We start from the raw sequence: 20,672 nt of genomic DNA on the forward strand, positions 1-20,672 counted from the left end.
ACAAACTGCTTGTCAGCCCAACAGTGGGAGGATAAGGTGATGTGGCTTATCCTAATGCCATACATTTTAAGGGAATCACGTTTCACATGGGCTTCAGAGAGCTCTGGAAGTGATAAAGAAACTGGGGAGATAGATTCCTTCCTATAATCTAACAAAGCCTGTACAATGTGTCAAATAGATGATGCTTCATGCATTCTCAATGTGATGAATCATTTGGCTGAGGAGGCTGGGGTATGTGTTGAGTGCCCTGTTTGAGCTTGTCAGTGAATAACGTAATGTTGTATCCTGTGGGGGGTTGTGCATTCTAGTTTTTAAAAAATTTATTTTTGGGCACCCAAACTTTTAAATTGCTATGATATATGAAATCATATATGAAATATTAGGACATGCGTTATTTGTGCAGTAAGGCTTACAACAACATATACGCAGTGACTTTAATTTCTTCCCTGTGTAAACTTCAGAGACTGTGGGGCAGTGTTGGTATTCAGTTTAGGGCTGTAGTGTCGTTAATTCAGCAATCCGTTTTATGTGAGCACTTGCTGCATTCAGAAGTGCAGTTTGGTGCAGCAAAGTTTCCTTAGATTTGAATGAATATTTCTGAGGCTTGGGAATTTAATAATTAATGCCCCAAAAAATCGATGTGCAATGGGGAGCTGTTTTCCTCACTTTCCACCTCTTCCCAAACTTAGTTCAGGAACCTTTTTAATGCTGCGATCGCTGCCCTGACTTGAGGTCCCTTGCAGTCTCAGCCTGGGTTTTCACGGCTCAGTTTTGCACTAGTCAGTGCATTTCCCAGCCAAGCTACCTGTTAGGTATTCCTCAGAGAAGTGTTAGTGTAACAGCCCGCAGTGTGAATGAATACTTCTAGAAGTTGCAGCCACTTACTGAGTTGGGATCTGGATGCGGTTTCCATGTAAAATGGAGGGACAGCTTTCAAAAGAGGTAATCAATATTATTGATTAAGGACTCAAAACGTCAACTCTTTTCTTCTCCGCCGATGCTGCCAGACCTGCTGAGTTTTTCCAGGTAATTCTGTTTTTGTTATTATTGGGGAATACTTGTTACAGTTGCAACCCCCTTTAATTCCCAGAAGCTGTAAGGACAACAGTGAGTAGGGTTATAGCATACTAATATAATGGACAGGAAATATTGTTCAAAAAAGGAAGGAAATCATTTGGCAGAACAGAAACTTAGATGATGTGTGGGGATGAGGAGCATGAACTACAAGTGATTCACCGCTATTTTCTTGAGAGGTTAGCAGTAAACGTTGGCCAGCAATGCCTATATCCCATGAATGAACAATTTTTTTTAAAAAGTAAAGGGCAGCAAGGAAGGCTAAGGCCAACTGATTCTAAATTGGGGGGCACTTAAGTAGCAGAAATTTTAGAAGCTAGACCTTAAGGCAACCCGTTAAAGAATAAGAAGGCTGTAAACCATCAGAGCAATGCCCATCAGTTAAGGCAACAATAAAGATAAAGAGTATATTGAGTTTGAAAAAAGTAATCGTCTAGCCAGAGTTGTGATAGCCAAAAGGGCCTAAGAACAGATGCAATCAGATACCTTATCAAGACAAGCAGTCAAAAAGAGCAGATAACATTGTGGAACATAGGAAGAAGAGAGTCGGTGAAGCTCTTCCAACATTGCCAATCTTTCAGTTTTAGGGGACACTATTTATGAAGATTAAGAGATAATAAATCTAGGAAACTATAGGCCTTTAAAATTGATGTCTGTTGGTGGGAAGTTACTGAAATTTATTAGGGACAACAATTGAGCACTTGGACAAATATGAACTGATATGTCAGTAGAGATTCGTGAAGGCGTCATATTGAATGAACCTAGGATATATTTGCCTTGAAGGGGGTGCAGTGCAGATTCTCTAGGTGATCTCCAGGCTAAAAGGATTAAATTGTGAGGATCGGTTACATGAACTAGGCTTGTATTTCTTTGTGTATACAAGGTTAAGGGGTGATCTGATTGATGAGTTTGTGGCATGTAAAGGATTTATTAGGGTAGATAGAGAGAAATTACTTCCTCTGGTGAGGGAATCCAGAACAAGTAGACATAACCTTAAAATTGGTGTTAGGCCATCCAGGGATGATGTAAGGAATCACATGTTTCACAAAGGGTAGTGGAAATCTGGAATTCTCTCCCTCAAAAGGCTACTGAGGCCAAGTTAGTTGAAAATTTCAAAACTCAGATTGATAAGTAAGGGTTTTAAGGGTTACAGAACCGAGGTAGATACATGAAGTTAACATATGGATCAGTATGATCTAGTTGAAACAGACTCAAATGAATGGTCTATCCCTGATCCTATGTCCCTACAAAAGAAGAAGGTGGACAGGGGGAGGATGAGAAGCGGAAAAGCAGAAAGAATTATTGTGATTTAGGAAGAAAAACACAGTTGATAGCAGCAGAAGGAAGAAGAATAAAGGCATGTAGAGGTCTGGCTTGGAAGTCCATCTGTCAGTATCTCTGGAGCTGGTGTAAAAATTGTTGCGCACTATGGCTTTTAACACTGAAAAGCTGTTAGATGAAGCCTTGGTTTTAACATTTTTAAATTGCTATTGGCTTTAATGAGAAACATTTGATGGCATTTGTATTATTGTGGTTATAATGAACACAATTTTGTGTATATTTAAAGATGATTCAAACATACATAATAACCGATTCTTGAACCCCGATCTTGACTGAGGAGGGTTTTCTGAGGGGTAGACGTTGGACCCAGAAGTGCAGGCTTGGCACGTGCTGTGGAGCTTTAATTTCACAGTGTGCCCTTTTTTTATACAGCTGATTGCCTGTTGGGTGGGAAGTGCTCCGCAGGAGGCCGCAGTCCAGGAGAAGGCAGGAAGGCCAGTCCTGGAACAGTTATTAGCATGGTGGATGGGCAGGATCTGATCCTGGGATATCTGATCCTGGTGGTTGGGCGGGGGGGGTTGTTTGAGAGACTGGCAATTCTGGAAGGATGGGGTTGGATAAGGAGGTTAGGTAGGTAGACCAATGTGGGGAAACGCTTCAGCTCCTCCTGAACCAGAAGCACTGCAGGAAAGGCATTTTCCATTTCCATGCAGCAATCTCGCTCCCTCGTTCAGCTGTCAGGTTTCCCGAGTCCCGGGAAACCCAGACGGCCACGGTTAGACCTGGAAGAGAGAGAAAACTCTGAGGCATGCAGCCTTTTGTAAGATTTAATGACCAACCTGCCCCTTGGGAATGGAGTGGTCCCCCACACCTAGTCCCACAGGAAGTGGTTAAAGCGGATAGTGTAGATGCATTTATGGGGAAGCTAGGCACGCATTTGGGAGAGAAGGGGATTGGAGGGTAACGATGGTAGATTTGGATGAGGGAAGGTGTGAGGAGGCTCAAGTGAAGCATAAGCCCTGGCATGGGCCGGTTTGGCCAAATGGACTAATTCTGTGCCGTATATCCATGAAGGTCTGAGTCAAATGTTGATATGAATCAGCCAAACAATAACTGAAGATTTTATTGAGAGAGGTTGGAATTCGTTTTGTGTTGTTGATCATGTGATGTTTGGGGATTGATGCTGCTTGACACCTGATTTGAGCCAAGAGTAGACAGTTAACTAACTGAAGAGAGCGGTGACAGTACAACACAGTGCTGTTGTACTTAGCCCCAGCAGGCCTCAGATGTGAATGTTTGCAATTTACTTGCTTCAGTAGCTAATCTCTTCTCTGTTTAAATCTAAGCAGATATAAAAGGTTCCAGTGCACTACCTGCTGTTACAATGCTGAAATATACTTTAACCATTTATGCCTAATGTGAAAACCATGCTCTGCACCTTCATACAGGAAATACCACTGAACTGTTCCTTTTTATAAGAATTCTTTTTGTTGCAGGAAACCTTTAAGGTTCGTGCACGAGCTATTCTCTTGGAGATTCTTCTTGCAGATGGGAAAAGGCTCCAGGTTGACACCCACACATCTCACTCAGCCGACAGGATGTTAGAGGTAAATTTTCCCCTTTGACTCCCTCTCCCCCAAATCTCTCAGGGTTGCATGTGCACGTCGTATAACTGAAGAGGGGGCAGGTAATCAACTGACCCAGTCTCACGCCTGCACTTATATTGCAGAAAAGAAAGCCGCTATCTCCCTGGTCCATATCGAGGGAGTGCTGGACTGTCAGATGAGAAGTTAAATCGAGGCCCTGCCTGCTCTCTCCTGTTGATGTATAAGATCCCATGCCACAAATTCAAAGGAAAGCACAGGACTTGGCCCCAGAGTCCTGCCCAATATTTATCCCATCAGCCAGCAATCTCTAAAGCAGATTGTCTGATCATTGCTGTTTGTGGGACATACAGAAATATAGAAAATTTACAGCACAGAAGGAGGCCATTCAGTCCATCGTATCTGTGCTGGCTAAAAGGCGGTTATCTAGCCAAATCACGTTTTTCACTTCTTGGTCCGAAGCCTTATAGCTTGTGATACTTAAGGGTATATCCAAGTACTTCTTAAATGTGAGGACGGTTTCATTCTCTTCCATACTTTCAAGCATTGACCCCCGCCACTCTCTTGCTGAAAACAATTCTCCTCAAATCCCCTCTAATCCTTCTACCAATTACTTGAAATCAGTGTCCCATGGTTATTGACCTCTCTGCTAATTGATATAGGGCCTTCCTATTCATTCTATCTAGGCCCCTCATCATTTTGTACATCTCAATTAAATCTTCTCTCAGCCTCCCCTGACCCAAAGGGAAAAAATCCCAACCTATCCACTATTTTCCACATAGCTAAAATTCTCCACCTTCTCAAGGACAAGTAGGGTCGGGCAATAAATGCTGGCCTGGCCAGCGACGTCCACATCCCATGAAAGAATATAATGGAAAGAAATTCTTGGCAACATCCCCATATTTCCTCTGTATCCTGTCTAGTATGAACACATCCTTCCTGTAATGCAGTGATCAAAACTATACACCACTCTAACTAGTGTTTTACACCATTCTATCTTAAAGCCGTGCAACAAAGGCGAAGGATCTAGACACGAAACTGGCTGTAGTACTGAAGACTTGGCTTCTGGCCAACCTGCTTCAGTACAGCTAAAACACTGGTATGTACCAGACAATGTGGAAAATTGCCCAGGAACATCCTGCCTGCAAAAAGGACAAATCCAATCTGGCCTCTTACTGCCCCATCAGTCTACTCTCAATTGTCAACAGACTAATGGAAGGTGTCATCAACTGTGCCATTAAACGTTACAAACTGACCAATAACCTGCTCATCAATGCTCACTCAGTTTGGGTTCTGTGTGGGCCACTTGGCTCCAGACCTCATTACAGCCTTGGTCTAAACACGGACAAAGAGCTGAATTCCAGAGGTGAGGGTGACTATGCTTAACATTAACGCAACATTTGGCCAAGTGTGGGATCAAGAACCCTCGCAAAGGTGAAGTCAGTAGGAACCAGGGAGGGGTAAGGGAATGGGGGAGGGGGGGGTGCGGTGCTGCGGGGTATGAAACTTTCTGCTGGTTTGAGTCATACCTAACACAGAGAACAATTGATGTGGTTATTGAAGGGCAACCATCTCAGCCCCAGGACATTGTTGCAGGATTTCCTCAGAGTGGTGTGTTCGTTCCAACCATCTTCAGCTGCTTCATAAATTACCTTCCCTTCATCATAAGGTCAGAAGTGGGGACGTTCACTGTTGATTGCACAGTGTTTAGTACCATTTGCAACTCCTCAGATACCGAAGTCATTCGTGCCTGCATGCAGCAAGACCCGAACACTAGAGAGGCTTGGGATAAAATTGGCAAGTAATATTTGTGCTAAACAAGGCAATGATGATCTCCAACAAGAGAGAACCTAACCATTTCCTCTTGATGTTCAACCATTACTGAATCCCCCACTATCAACATTCTGGGGATTGCCATTGACCAGAAACTTAACTGGACTAGCCATATAAATACTGTGGCTACAAGAGCAGGTCAGAGGCTAGGAATTCCATGGTAAGTAACTCACCTCCCAACTCACCAAAGCCATCTAGTGGGCAAAAGTGAACAGTGTGATGGAATACTGTCCGCTTGCCTGGATGAGGACAGCTCCAACAGCACTCAGGGCTTGACACCATCCAAGACAAAGCAACCTGCTTGATTGTCACCCCATTCACCACCTAAAACATTCACCCCCCCACTCCCCCCCTCCACCATCAGTGCATTGTGGAAACAGCATGTACCATCTACAAGATGCATTGCAGCAACTTGCCTTCAACAGTACTTTCCAAGCCCACGATCCATACCCACTAGAAGGACAAGGGCAGCAAATGCATGGGAAAACCACCACCTGCAAGTTCCCCTCTTAAGTCACTCACCATCCTGACTTGGAAATATATCACCATTCCTTCAATGTCACTGGGCCAAAATCCTGGAACTCCCTTCCAACAGCACTGCATGTGTATTACACCAGATGGCCTGTTTCAAGAAGGCAGCTCACCACCTGAAGGGCAATTAGGAATGAGCAATAAATGCTGTCCTTGCAGTGATAGTCACATCCCATGAACAAATATTGGAAAAAAAAATCTCCCTACTCTTACCTAATAAAGGAAAGTACCCCATATGCCACCTTAATCACCTTATCTACCTGTCCTGCTACCTTCAGGGATCTTTGGACATGCATTCCAAGGTCCCTTTGTTCCTCTACAGTTCTCGGTGTCCTACAACTTATTGTGTATTTCCTTGCTTTGTATGAACTCCCCAAATGGAATACCTCAATTCTCGAGGTTGAATTCCATTTACTGCTTTTCTGCCCATCTGACCAGTCCATTGATATCCCCCTAAAGTCTACAGCTTTCTTCCTCACTATTAACTACATGACTAAATTTTGTATCGTCTGCAAATTTCTTAATCATGCCCCCTACATTCAAGTCTAAATCATTGATATATTTACCCTGGAAAGCAAGGGACTCAATACGGAGCTCTGTGGACCCCCACTGGAAAGAGCTTTCCAATCACAAAAGCATGTGGCAACTATTACCCTTTGCACTTGCCACTGAGCCAGTTTTGGATCCAATTTGCCCTTGGATGCATGGGCATTAACTCTTCCGACCAGTCTGCCATGTGGAGCCTACATGCCAATAATGCTTTTTATGGCCTAGTGGATTTGGCGATGGATGTTCAAACCTGTTATTGCCAAAGATGTTCAACTCAAGTCCTTTGGACTTAAGACAGTGCCGATAAAGGGTATAAGGGCAAGAAAGAGTAAAGGTTTTAAAGGGGACAAGAGCATCAAAGGTGGCCGAGAGAGCGTGATGTAGGATATATATCTGTTGGAACGTCATAATGAATTGTGAATTCTCACTCTGTTGAATGGTGTCTGTTATTCGTATGTGATCCTTGATGATTGTTGACTGGGTATCGTGAAAAGCATCACAGAGGAATTTAATCACATTCTTAACTGACATGTATGCATACACTTCCAACAGGGGTCATCGGATAGTCACCTGGACTGGGATCCTTGGTCAATGCCGACATACCCTCTAATTTTTTTTGTGTGGGGCGCAGGCGATTGGTTTAAGTGTCTACACCCTTTAAGTTTTTTTTGAACTTAAAGGGCAACTTGTGCACAGCCTTCATGGGGAAAGTTTGGGTTGCTGTGCAGCCACCTGGAGTGAACATTGGTTACTGCAACTAATTGTAGTGCCCCTGTTACCAGCTCTGCTGCCTTCTGATCTGAGAGTCAGCAGCTCACCAGATAAAACTCAGAACCATTTAAGAGTGTCAGTTTTATTCTTAACTCAACTTTTGTCAAATTCCTTGTGGGTGCAGTTAAAAGCAGCTAAGACTGTCATTTGATATCTATTGCCTATACTTGCTTTTTGAGGGAGGGGGCAATTTTTCTTCATCTCTGATTTTACTTCAGGCCAGCATTTGCACTCCAGGGCTGCGGTCTTGTGATCACAATTTAAGTAAGGTAACCTACTCGCATATACATTTTCCAGGCTTTTGTCATTTCAAAGAAGTGGGTCATGTCCCTGAGCAACATCTCTAATGAGAGCAAGTTGGCTTTTGGTAGACTAGCCTCCGTTAACTTGAAGTACCAAATTATCGTTAACTCTTTTTCAGAACACCGACCACACGCACACATTGAGTGTGGATAGTGAAACGACTTCTTTTATTTTTAAAAAGAAGCTTTTTGACGAACTTCTGAAGGTTGGAGGTGGAAGATGCAGCTTTCAACCCTAATTTCCTGCTCCCATAAATAACGGTGCCAACAAGAAAAGGGTGATTTTTTTTTTTAATCACTCAATGCCGTGTGTGTCAGCACCACAAACTGCTCCAAGACTAGTAAATCCATTTTGGATAATCACACTATTGATCTTGGCAGTCCCACATTTGGACAGCCTGATGACGCTCCTTGTTCAGGCTCACTAGGGAGAATGGCCCCTTCAGCGTCTTAGCAGAGGGTTGTTGGCAATCGAGGAACAATCAAAAATGACACCTTCCCGGAGGGGATGGTGGTACGGGAAGAGGAGAAGTAATGAGAAAAATGTGTGTTTGAAAGAAAACAAATTGCTGTCTGTCATCACTGCTGGTCTGAAGGAATTGCTTTATAAATAGTGAAGGCTTTCCATGTATGCTGTTGGTTAATAGTCGTAAATTCCTTATAACAGTACAGCTTTTATTTTGACCTGCATTAACCTACTGGTGAATTGACTATATATTTTTTTAAAGATTGCTGCCCAGAAGGTTGAATTGTCAAGGCAGTTTTTGGAACATTTTGCCCTCTATCTCGTCTGTGAACTTTCTAATGGAGGATATTCTGGTAAGGCCCAAGTTAGTTTACCTCTGGAGGGTATTCAAGACACCCTTGTTGAAGAGACATTAACTTAATGAGTTCATTTTAACTCCAGTAGATTGAGATGTTTTGATGTGGCAGTATCCTATATAAGTGCATATATTACATCTTTCACTGTTGATCCCTGACTGACTGCAGCTTTATTCAATAAATAACATTAAGAAATTGTCGTGATAGAATTGAAAACATCTGAACACACCACTGCAAAATCATTGCACCCTTTCTCTCTTTTCCCACACCCACTACACGTCCCCTCTGTCTGTCTCTCAAATCTGGCTTATAATTGTATTAGACTCTTCAAGTGAAACTAATGTATGCAAAGTTTCTTAACTCACTGATCTATTGCTTGTATGCCCAGTAAACATCCAGTACCAACTTTGTATGTATTTTTCATCTTCTCTTGTCTATTAATTTTGAGTTTTTAGAGATAGAAGGCAAGATGACAACTTTGAAATTCTTCAGTTTTTCATAGACCCTTAAAGATAGTATTGTGTTTACTGAAACATGAACAGATGTGCATATTCACTTTACTTAGTTTCTCTCACTCTTGCTCTCTCATATATAATCTGATTTATAATTGTATGCATCTTAAAGTGGAACTAAGCAATAAGGAAACAGTAGCATTGTGATTATGTTACTGGACAACTAATCCAGAGGGTTCGAGTAATGCTGTGGAGAGTTCAAATCTATGGCAGTTAGGGAAGTTAAATTCAATTAATAAAATAAATTTAGAATAAAAGGCTAGTATCAGTAATGGTAACCATTAAACTAATGGATTGTAGTAAAACCCATCTGATTCACTAATGCTCTTGAGGGAAGGAAATCTGCCATCTTTGTCCAATCTGGCCCATGTGACACTCCAGACCCACAGCAATGTGGCTGGCTTTTAACTGCCCTCTGAAATGGCCTAGCAAGCCACTCAGTTGTATCAAACTGATATGAAAAATGCTAAGAATAAAACTGGATGGACCACCTGGCATTGACCTAGTCACCAGTCACTGCAAAGTCCACCTTACTGATACATGGGACTTGGGACAGCTTTCCCAATTTTGGCACAAAGACTGGTCAAGCAACAGCTTGACATAGTCATACTCGGAAGTAATATTAAGACACCTCAAACTCCTCCATCACCTGGGTGTGTCCTGTCCCAACAGCAGGACAGACCACCAGAGGTGCTGGCACAATGATATACAATTCGGAGGGTCGTGGAGGTCTTCAACATTGACTCCAGACAACATGGCATCAGGTCAAACATGGGCAAGGAAATCTCCTCCTGCTGATTACCACCTATCATCCTCCCTGAGCTGATCGAGTAGCGCTCCTCCATGTCGATCACCAGTTGAAGAAGCACTGAGAATGGCAAGGACGCTATTGACCAAGCTGGCCGAGTTCTGATATATATTTGCCAGGCTGAGCCTGCAGCAGGTGGTCTGAGAACCAACAAGAGAGAAAACCCTACTTAACGCCATCCCCTGTATTCTACCTGCCACAGATGCATCTGTCCAAGGCAATATTGGAGTGACCACAGCACAGTCCTTGTGGGAAGGGAATCCTGATTTCACACTAAAGATTCCCTCCTTCATATTATGTGGCACTACCACTGTGCTAAATGAGAGAGATTCAGAACATATCTAGTGGTTCAAAACTGGGCATCCATGAGGCAGTGTGGGCCATCGGTGAGCAGCAAAATTGTATACCATCAAAATCTGTAAACCTCATGGCCTGGTATATCCTAAACCTATTGTTGCCATCAAGCCGGGGGATTAACCCTGGTTCAATGAAGAGTGTAGGAAAACATGCCCAGGGCGGAGTCAGGTATGCCAAACAGTGAGGTGCCAATCTGGTGAAGCTACAATACAGGACTACATGCATGCTAAATGGTGGAAGCTGTGTGCTATAGATAGAGCTAAGGTGTCCCACAACCAATGGATTGGATCAAAGCTCTGCAGTCCTGCCACAACTTACCTGAGGAAGAGGTTCCACAAACACCCCCATTCTCAATGGTGGGGGATCTAGCGCATCAGTGCAGAAGGTAAGGCCTGAAGCCTTTGCAACCATCTTCACCAAGAAGAGCCAAGTGGAAGATCCACCTGGGGTTCCTCCTGAGATCCCCAGCATCATCGATACCACTCTTCAGTCAATTTGATTCACTCCACATGGTACCAAGAAACAGCTGATGGCACAGGGTGCTGCAAAGGCTAAGGGCCCTGACAACATTCCAGCTTTAGTACTGAAGGATCGTGCTCCAGAACTAGCACACTGTAGCCAAGCTGTTCCAGCACAGTTACAAACTGGCATCTACCCGACAATGTAGAAAATTGCACGGGTGTGTCCTTTCCGCAAAAAGCAGGTCAAATCCATTCTGGCCAATTACTGCCCCATCAGCCTGCTCGGTCATCAGCAAAGTGATGGACAGGATCATCCACAGCGCTATCAAGCAGTGCTTACTCGGCAATAAACTGCTCATCGATCCTCAGTTTGGGTTCCGCCAGTACAGCTCAACTCCAGAACTCATTACAGCCTTGCTTCAAATATGGACAAAAGAGCTGAGTTGCAGAAGTAAGGTGAGAGTGGCTGCCCTTAACACCTAGGCAGCATTTGACTGTGGCATAATGAAACCCTAGTAAAACTGAAGTTGTTGGGAATCAGGAGGAAAGCTGTCCACTGATTGGAGTCGTACCTAGTGCAAAGGACGCTGGTTCCGATTGTTGGAGGCCAATCATCTCGGCCCCATGATATTGCTGCAAGAGTTCCTCAGGGTAGTGTCCTAAATCCAACCACCTTCAGCTACCTTTTTTAAAATTTTTTACTGGGATGTTGGGTGTCACTGGCAAGGCCAGCATTTGTTGCCCATCCCTAATTCCTTGAACTGAGTGGCTTGCTAGTCCATTTCAGAGGGCAGTTAAGAATCAAATATATTGCTGTGGATCTAGAGTCGCATATAGGCCAGAATAGGTAAGGACGGCAGATTTCCTTCCCTAAAGGACACTAGTGAACCAGGTGGGTTTTTACAACCATTGGTAGTTTTGTGGTCACTGAGAGTAGCTTTCAATTCCAGGTTTTTTAAATTGAATTTAAATTCCACCAGCTGCTGTGGTGGGATTTGAACTCGTGTCCCCAGGACAGTAGCTTGGGTCTCTGCATTATTAGCCCAGTGACATTACCACTGGTTCATCAATAACCTTCCCTCTATCATCATGTCTGAAGTGGGATGTTTGCACAGTGTTCAATTCCATTCACAGTAGCCTGGTTCAGCCTCAGACTGTTGCCAGGGAGTGGGAAATTATTGGTAGCTATGGAACGGAGTTTGTGGTGAGGATCGAAAACTGTCTTCGGTCTTCCCAATATTTAATTGTAGGAAGTTTCTGCTCTGGATGTTATACAAGCAGTTTGACGATTTAGCAAAATGAAGTAGCCGAGAGAAATGATAGTGGGGTAGAGCTGGGTGTCAACACTGCTTTCAGGTGATGTCGCTGACAGGCAGCATGTAGGTGAGAAATGGGAGGGGGCCAAGGATAGACCCTTAGGGGTCACCAGAGGTACTGATATGGGAGCAGGAAGAGAAGCCATTAATGGCGGTTCTTTGGCTATGATTCGATAGGTAAGATTGGAAACGGGCAAGTGCAGTCCCACCCAGCTGGCTGACGATGGAGAGGCATTGGAGGAGGATTATGTGGTCAACTTTGCCAAAGGCTACATACAAGTCGAGAAGGACAAGGAGGGATAATTTGACTTAGTCACAGTCACATAAAGGGCACCCTATGAATTTGAAAAAGCTGTTTCAGTACTGTGGCAGGGGCAGAAACTTAATTGGAGGATTCAAACGTAAGAGTTTTGCGAAAAATGGACATGACTTGGAGGGGTGGGGTGTGACATGTTCAGGGAGTTTGGAGAGGAAATGAGTGGGGTTGGAGAGGGGTGGTAGTTTGCAACGATGGCGGGGTCAAGGTTTGGATTTTTGAGGAGAGGGGGCTGATGGCAGATTTAAAGGAAAGAGGGACCATATCTCAGGAGAGAGAACCATTAATATTGATTAACATTATTGATTAAATTGAGTGGTCAGTAGTTTAATGGGAATAGGATTGAGAGAGTGGGAGGTGGGGTCTCATGGACAAGATGAGCTCAAAGGGAAGATAGAAGAGGAACTAGAGAAAGGTGCCAAGTTCAGGGATAGGCCGGGGAGAACCTTTGAGCAAGTTTGGCATGAGGGGTGGGGGAAAGGAAGAATTTGGCAAAGGCAGCTGATCAGATGGTGTCAATCTTGGTGCCAAGGAGTCCATGAGCTCCTCACACTTGTTGGAGGTAAGGGTGAAGAAGACAGGGGAGAAGGGTTTAAGAAAATGGCTATAACTCATTCCCATGAATGAATGATTAAAACAAAATGCTGATGTGTATCCATGGACTCTCTGCAAATAGTTACATAGTCTTGGGGACCCTACTTTGCTTTCCCTTCACACTCTTGATCCTAGCTTCCCTTGGGTGTCTGCCTTGGCTCAATGAAAACACTCTCACTCCTGAGTTCAAAGTGGGTTCATGTCCCATTCCAGATATTTGAGCATAATCTAGGCTGACCTTTTAATGAGTATGGAGGAAGTCCTTTCAGATAAGGCATTAATGCGAAGCCCATCTCTGTCTGCAGTGAATGTTTAAGGTTTCTGTGGCACAGTAAAGAAGAGCAGTGGATTTCTTCCAATGCTTTGTCCAACATTTTTCCCTCAAACAGCATTCCTTTTTTAAAAAGAAAATACAGATTTTCTGACCATATATCTCTTTTTGCTTGATCATAAATAGCTGGTTGCATTTCCCTATATTAGAGCAGTGACTACATTTCAGAAATACTTCATTGAGCACTTCAGGATGTCTTGGAAGAGCTCATGAAAAACACTACATAAATGGCAATCCTTTCATTCCAAGCAACAGTGCAAGCTAGCCATATAAACACAGATCTGTCATTGGAGAATTTTTTAAATATATGTGCAGCAGGGTACATAACATGCTAATGAATGCGGAATTCTTATGAACTTTTTCCAAGTAGGTGGATCTGCAAATCCAATTTGTGAACTTTTCATCTTGGTTCTTCCACTTCAGATATTCTTAATGCTCATAGCAGCTCTTGTCTCTGTTTACTTGTTATGACTATAGTACAACACACGCCTTTTAAAATGTAGGCAAGATAATTAGTGTGCTTTGGCAATACCAGGCCTTAAGTTTACTTGCACAAAGTTAGATTAACCATGGGGGTTGGTTTTGTGCAAACTTTGTGTGTAAGCCTAATTCATGTTAGAAATGGCTATAAAATCTCACTCTTTGAAATATGCAATGTGATCTATTGCCTTGAATTGGCTGAGTAACTGTACCTTATTGGTGAGTGATCATGTGTAACTAGAGAACAGAATTATCTAGTGTTGAGCCATCAGCCTGTAATCAGATAATGTAAATAACTCAGTGCTGAGTTGCAGATCTCTGGCACCATGTGCATTTTTGTAAGAGAGTGACGCAAGTGTGCAGTATTTGTGTATTTGGTCACTTTCTAAACCTTTAGGGATACCGCTTGCCTATATAGTCCACAAAATGACTCGAGTGCATGAAGTGGACTTCCTATAGAATGATAGAACTTCACAGCGGAGAAAGAAGCCATTGAGCCCATCGTACCTTTACTGTCTCTTTGAAAGAGTTGTCCAATTAGCTCCACTCCTCCCGTGACCCTGCAGTAAAGACTTCCATTAAAACAAATTGAACGTAATGAAATATACATTTGAGGATGAATTGGAGGTTTTAAAGAGTGTTTATGATGAATTTATGTTGTTTATTTCTTGGGCCAGTGCTGAAAAAATTGAATGAATTCGAACTGCCATATGTGAGTCTAAGGAGTCTGCAGGACGAGAACTGCAGAATAATGATCAGGAAAAGGTGAGTGAAGTGTATTTTCCTTGGCAGCAATTTTTAAAAGCAGCTGTTCCTTTTCGATATTTTTTGTTATACTGATTACCTTCGGTAAGAAGGCGAAAAAGATGCCTGCTCTTGTGAAATTGATGGAAGCAAGCTGTATCCATTAGTTACTCAGAACTGTAGGAATAGCAAGCTGCTGTAATAATTAGGAGGGAGCGTGTAATGGAATGTGAAGCTCTTGCTGTATCTATGTAGAGCCAACCTTTTGTTGTTTCTCTTGTGTAGTTTTCTCCCATGAATGACTTTTTTAATAGCCATGAAAGAGAAACATTAGTGCTATTGTTATTTGACCTTCAGGGTCCACATAGATACCAACCACCATAGGTAGGACTAGGAAAGATGTTCTACTTGGAGATTGTGAGCAGCCAGGGGCTAAATTAAAAAGCAGAATCTCAAAGGTAATAATCTCTGGGTTAGTACCTGAGCCGCAAGCAAATTGGAGTAGGGTAAATAAGATTAGAGTTCAATGTGTGGCTCAAAGATTGGTGTAGGAGAAATGGGTTTTGATTCATGGGGCACTGGCACCAGGACTGGGGCAAGCAGGAGCTGTGCTGTTGGGTGATGGTCTTCACCTGAACCGTGCTAGGACCAGTGTTCTGGCCATATGACCAGGGCAGAAGAGAGGGCTTTAAACTAAACTAAATAGTTGGGGAAAGGAATCAAGTGAGGGAAGATGTGATAACTTGAAAAGGGGAGAGAGTAAGGTAGCAATAAGGGAATTGATAATCTGAGTGTTAAAGGAAGGGATTTAAGACTGCACCAGCAGATAAGGCTAGAGATTGCGAAAATAATGAAAAGACGGAACTCAAGGCACTTATCTGAACGCACATAGCATTTGCAACAGGATGGATGAATTGATGGCACAAATGGAAGTAAACGGGTATGATCTAATTACCATTACGGAGACGTGGCTGCAGGGTGACCAAGGCTGAGAACTGAATGTTCAAGTGTATTCGACATTTAGGGAAGATAGGCAAAGAGGAAAAAAAGAGGTGGGGTAGTGCTGTTAATAAAGGATGAGATCAGTACATTTAGTGACAGAGGATCTTAGATAGGAAGATCAAAATGTAGTATCTGTTTGGGTGGCGCTAAGAAACAGCAAGGGGCAGCAAACACTGGTAGAAGTTGTTTATAGGCCACCAAACAGTGGTGGTAATGTAGGGCACAGTATAAATCAGGAAATTAAAGGTGCACGTAACAAAGAATAAACAGTAATCATGGGGGACTTCTATCTACATATAGACTGAGTAAACCAAATTAGCACCTCTGCTGTGGAGGACGAATTACTGGAATGTATATGAAATGGTTTCCTAGAACAGTATGTTGAGACTATTTTAGATCTAGTATTGTGCAATGAGAAAGAGCTAATTATTAATCTTATTGTAAAGGAACCTCTAGGGAAGAGTGACATAATACGATAGAATTTTACATTAAGTTTACAAGTGATGTAGTTGAATCTGAAACTTGGGTCTTATACCTTCGTAGTTTCCTTTGTTTCGATTTAAGGGGCACGTTGGCTGGGGTACATTGGGGAAACTATATTTTAAAAAGTATGATGGGGCAGGTAGGCAATGGCTATCATTTAAAGAATTAATACATGGTTTACAACAACTTTACATTCCTTTTGAGGAACAGAAACCCAACGGGAAAGATGATCCTACCATGGGTAACAAGAGAAGTTAAAAAGATTGTATGAGATCAAAGGAAGAGGTTTATAAAGTTGCCAAAAAAAAAGTTGTAAGCCTGAGGATTGGGGATGTTGTAGAATTCAGCAAAGGAGGACCAAGAAACTGATCAAGAAAGTGAAAATAGAATATGAAAGTAAATTAACCAGAAACATAAAAACAGACTGTAAGAGCTTCTATAGGTATAAAGGAAATGATTATCAACTTCAAGTGTGGGCCCACTACAGGCAGCGACAGGAGAATTTATAATGGGGAATAAGGAAATGGCAGAGAAACTGAACAAATACTCTGCCTCTGTCTTCACAGAGGGAGATGCAAAAAAGATCCTCCCAGGAGTGCTAGAGAAGTACAAGGGAGAAGCGAGAATGAGGAACTGAAAGAAACTAGTATTAGTTTAAACAGTAGTACTGGAGAAGTTAATGGGGTTGAAAGTTAATAAATTCCCTGGACCTGATGATCTTCACTCCTGAGTGTTGAAATAGGTGGCTGTAGATATAATGAATGTGTTGGTGATCATCGTCTTCTGGAATGGTTCCTACAGATTGGAAGGTAGCAATATAATATAATAAAGGATGTGACAACATCACACTTAGAAAATAATGGTATAATTAGGCAGAGTCAACATGGATTTATGGGGGGAAATCAAATTTGACAAACTTGTTTTTAAGGATTTAACTAGCAGAATAGATGAGGAACTAGTGAATGTGCTGTATTTGGATTGGTGGTAATCTACTGGCATGGATTGAGAATTGCTTAACGGACAGAAAACAGTGGGAATAAACAGATCATTCTGGGGTTGGCAGGCTGCCACTAGTGGGGTACTGCAAGGATCAGTGTTTGGGCCACAGCTGTTCACAATCTATATCAATGATTTGGATCTGGGGACCAAATATAATATTTCCAAGTTTGCTGATGTCACAAAAATAGATGGGAATGTGGGAAGGATGCAGAGAGCCTTCAAGGGGATAGACAGGCTAAGTGAGTGGGCAAGAACATGGCAGATGGAATATAATGTGAAAAAATGTGAAGTTTGCCACTTTGATAGGAAAAGCAGAAATGCAGAGTATTTCTTAAATGGTGAGAGATTGGGAAGTGTTGATGTCCAAAGGGACCAGCGTGTCCTTGTTCATGAGTCGCTGAAAGCTAACATGCAGGTGCAGCAAACAATTAGGAAGGCAAATGATATGTTGGCCTTTATTGCAAGAGGATTTGAATTCAAGAATAAAGAAGTCTGTATAGACCCTTGGTGAGACTACACTTGGAGTAATGTGTACAGTTTTGGTCTCCTTACCCAAGGGAAGTATATACTTGGCATAGAGGAAGTGCAACAAAGGTTCCCTGGAATGATTCCTGGGATGGTGGGTTTGTTATGAGGAGAGATTGAGAAGACTTGGACCTGTGTATACAGTAGAGTTAGAAGAATGAGAGGTGATCCCATTGAAGCATACAAAATTCTTACAGGGCTCGACAGGGTACTTGCAGGAAGGATGATTCCCCTGGCAGCAGGAGGAGTGGGGGGGGTGGGGGCAAAGCCAGGGGCCACAGTCTCAGACTGAAGTGTAGGCCATTTAAGACTGAGGTGAGGAGGAATTTCTTTAGTCAGAGCGTGGTCAACCTTTGGAATTCACTACCCCAGAGGGCTGTGGTGGCTCAGCCATTTAGTATATTCAAGACAGAGATCAATAGATTCCTAGATGTTAAAGATATTAAAGGATATGGGGATAGTGCAGGAAAATAGCTTTTGAGGTAGATCTAGTTAAATGGTGGAGCAGGCTCGAGGAACTGAATGGCCTACACCTACTCCTGTTTCCTATGTACCCATGACTTAGAGAATCTCGTAGCTAGGGCTCCCTGAGCTACTATTAAAGACTTTATTGTTTGTGATTTTGTTTTCTTAGTTTCTTCCTTTCAAATGCGTTATGTGCTTGTTGCGTGTACTGACTTGGAAGAACTTCTGAGCTTGGCAGTGTAAGGGAAAGGAAAAATAACACTGGAACATAAGGAGGACATGGTTGATTATTTTCAATGTTTCAATAATTATTATTACAAATTTTACTGCATGTCTTTTAGTGTTTAATTCAAAGCATATTTAAGAAAAGCATGATGTGAAACTTCCTGCTTCGAAAATCTTTTAATCCTGTCACCTCTAGATGGCATTGGTATGTCATTCGTGGAGCCATCTTTAAATAGTTACGTCAAATTGAATATGGTATGACTTTGCTGACTAAATTGAGTGCAAGACCTTTGTGTTCTATATGCATTAAAGTTTATATAAATATAATGAGACTAAAAGCATACCTACCAGCTTTCAGAAAGAGCTTTCCATTTAGTCTCATTCTGCTGCCTTCCTGACCCCGCCACTCTCCACCCTCTCATACCCTTTAAACGAGGGGATGATGGTGTAGCGGTTATGTCACTAGACTCGTAATACAGAGATCCAGGCTCTGGGGACATGAGTTCAAATCCCACAGCTGCCATGAGATAATGATGACCATGAAACGATTGTCATAAAAACCCATCTGGTTTATTAATGTCCTTTTAGGAATGGAAAGCTGCGGTCCTCACCTGGTCTGCCTACATGTGACTCCAGATCGGCAGTAATATGGGTGACTCTTAAGTGTCCCCTCAAATGGCCTAGCAAGCCACTGTATCAAACTGCTAAAAAGTCAATAAAAAGGAATGAAACTGGACAGACCACCCGCATCGACCTAGGCGCCAGAAATGAAAAGGGCAAACTCAGCCCTGTTGACCCTGCAAAGTCCTCCTTACTAACATCTGGGGGCTTGTGCCAAAATGGAGAGAGCTGTCTCACAGACTAGTCAAGCAGCAGCCTGACATAGTCATCCTCATGGAATCATACCTTACAGATCATGTCCCAGACTCCACCAGCACCATCCCTGGGTATATCCTGTCCCACCAGCAGAACAGACCCGAAGAGGTGGGTGGCATAGTGGTATGCAGTTGGGAGAGAGTTGCCCTGGGAGTCCTCAACATTGACTCTGGGCTCCATGAAGTCTCATGGCATCAGGTCAACCATGGGCAAGGAAACCTCCTGCTGATTACCACATACTGCCCTCCTTCAGCTGATGAATCAGTGCTCCTCCATGTTGAACACCAATTGTAGGAAGCACTGAGGGTGGCAACGGATCAGACCTAAGCTCTGCAGTCCTGCCACATCCAGTCATGAATGGTGGTGGACAATTAAACAACTCACTGGAGGAGGAGGAGGCTCCACAAATATCCCCGCCCTCCAAAATTGGGGGAGCCCAGCACATCAGTGCAAAAGATAAGGCTGAAGGATTCGCAAAATCTTCAGCCAGAATTGCCGAGCGGATGATCCATCTCGGCCACCTTCGGAGGCCCCAGCATCACAGATGCCAGTCTTCAGCCAATTCAATTCGCTCCACGTGATGTCAAGAAACGGCTGAAAGCACTGGATGCTGCAAAGGCTATGGGCCCTGACAATATTCCAACAATAGTACTGAAGACTTGTGTTCCAGAACTTGCCATGTCCTTAGCCAAGCTGTTTGGGTACAGCTAAAACACTAGCATCTGCCCGGCAATGTGGACAATTGCCCAGATGTGTCCTATATGTGAAAAAGCAGGACAAATCCAACCCGGCCAATTACCACCCCATAACTCTTGATCATCAGTAAAGTGATGGACGGGATCATCAACAGTGCTATCAAGCGGCACTTGCTTAGCAATAACCTGCTCACTGATGCACAGTTTGGGTTCCACCAGGGTCACTCAGCAACTGACCTCATTACAGCCTTGGTTCAAACATGGACAAAAGAGCTGAACTGCAGAGGTGAGGTGAGAGGGACTGCCCTTGACATCGAGGCAGCATTTGACTGAGTGTGGCATCAAGGAGCCCTAGCAAAACTGGAGTCGGGGGAGTTGTGGGGATAACTCAGTTCCTCAGGGTAGTGTCCTCGGCCCAACCATATTCAGCTGCTTCATCAATGACCTTCCTTCCGTCATAAGGTCAGAAGTGGGGATGTTCGCTGATGATTGCACAATGTTCAGCACCACTTGCAACTCCTCAGATACTGAAACAGCCCATGTCCAAATGCAGCAAGACTGGGACAATATACAGGTTTGAGCTGACAGGTGGCAAGTAACAAACGTGCTACACAAGTGCCAGGCAATGACCATCTCCAACAAGAGAGAATCCAACCATCTCCCCTTGACAATCAATGGCATTACCATTGTTGAATCCCCCACTATCAACATCATGG

General features: G+C 43.2%; 2 protein-coding genes across 5 annotated transcripts in view; one reads left to right on the plus strand and one right to left on the minus strand.

Annotated features, from left to right (window-relative positions):
- The window catches only part of LOC144679535 (sperm-associated antigen 1-like), a 503,898-nt gene that overhangs the window by 131,317 nt on the left and 351,909 nt on the right, over positions 1-20,672 (minus strand). The gene's annotated exons all lie outside the window — the stretch shown is intronic.
- Positions 1-20,672, plus strand: part of LOC144679537 (sorting nexin-31-like) — a 122,720-nt gene that overhangs the window by 26,148 nt on the left and 75,900 nt on the right. For both annotated transcript variants that reach the window (XM_078540031.1, XM_078540030.1), the window contains exons 5-7: positions 3,852-3,962; positions 8,674-8,764; positions 14,620-14,707. In XM_078540031.1, coding sequence (XP_078396157.1) covers positions 3,852-3,962; positions 8,674-8,764; positions 14,620-14,707 — 290 coding nt within the window. The remainder of the gene's footprint in view (positions 1-3,851; positions 3,963-8,673; positions 8,765-14,619; positions 14,708-20,672) is intronic.

Source organism: Cetorhinus maximus, chromosome 4, assembly GCF_964194155.1.
Source record: "Cetorhinus maximus chromosome 4, sCetMax3.hap1.1, whole genome shotgun sequence".
NCBI lineage: Eukaryota > Metazoa > Chordata > Chondrichthyes > Lamniformes > Cetorhinidae > Cetorhinus > Cetorhinus maximus.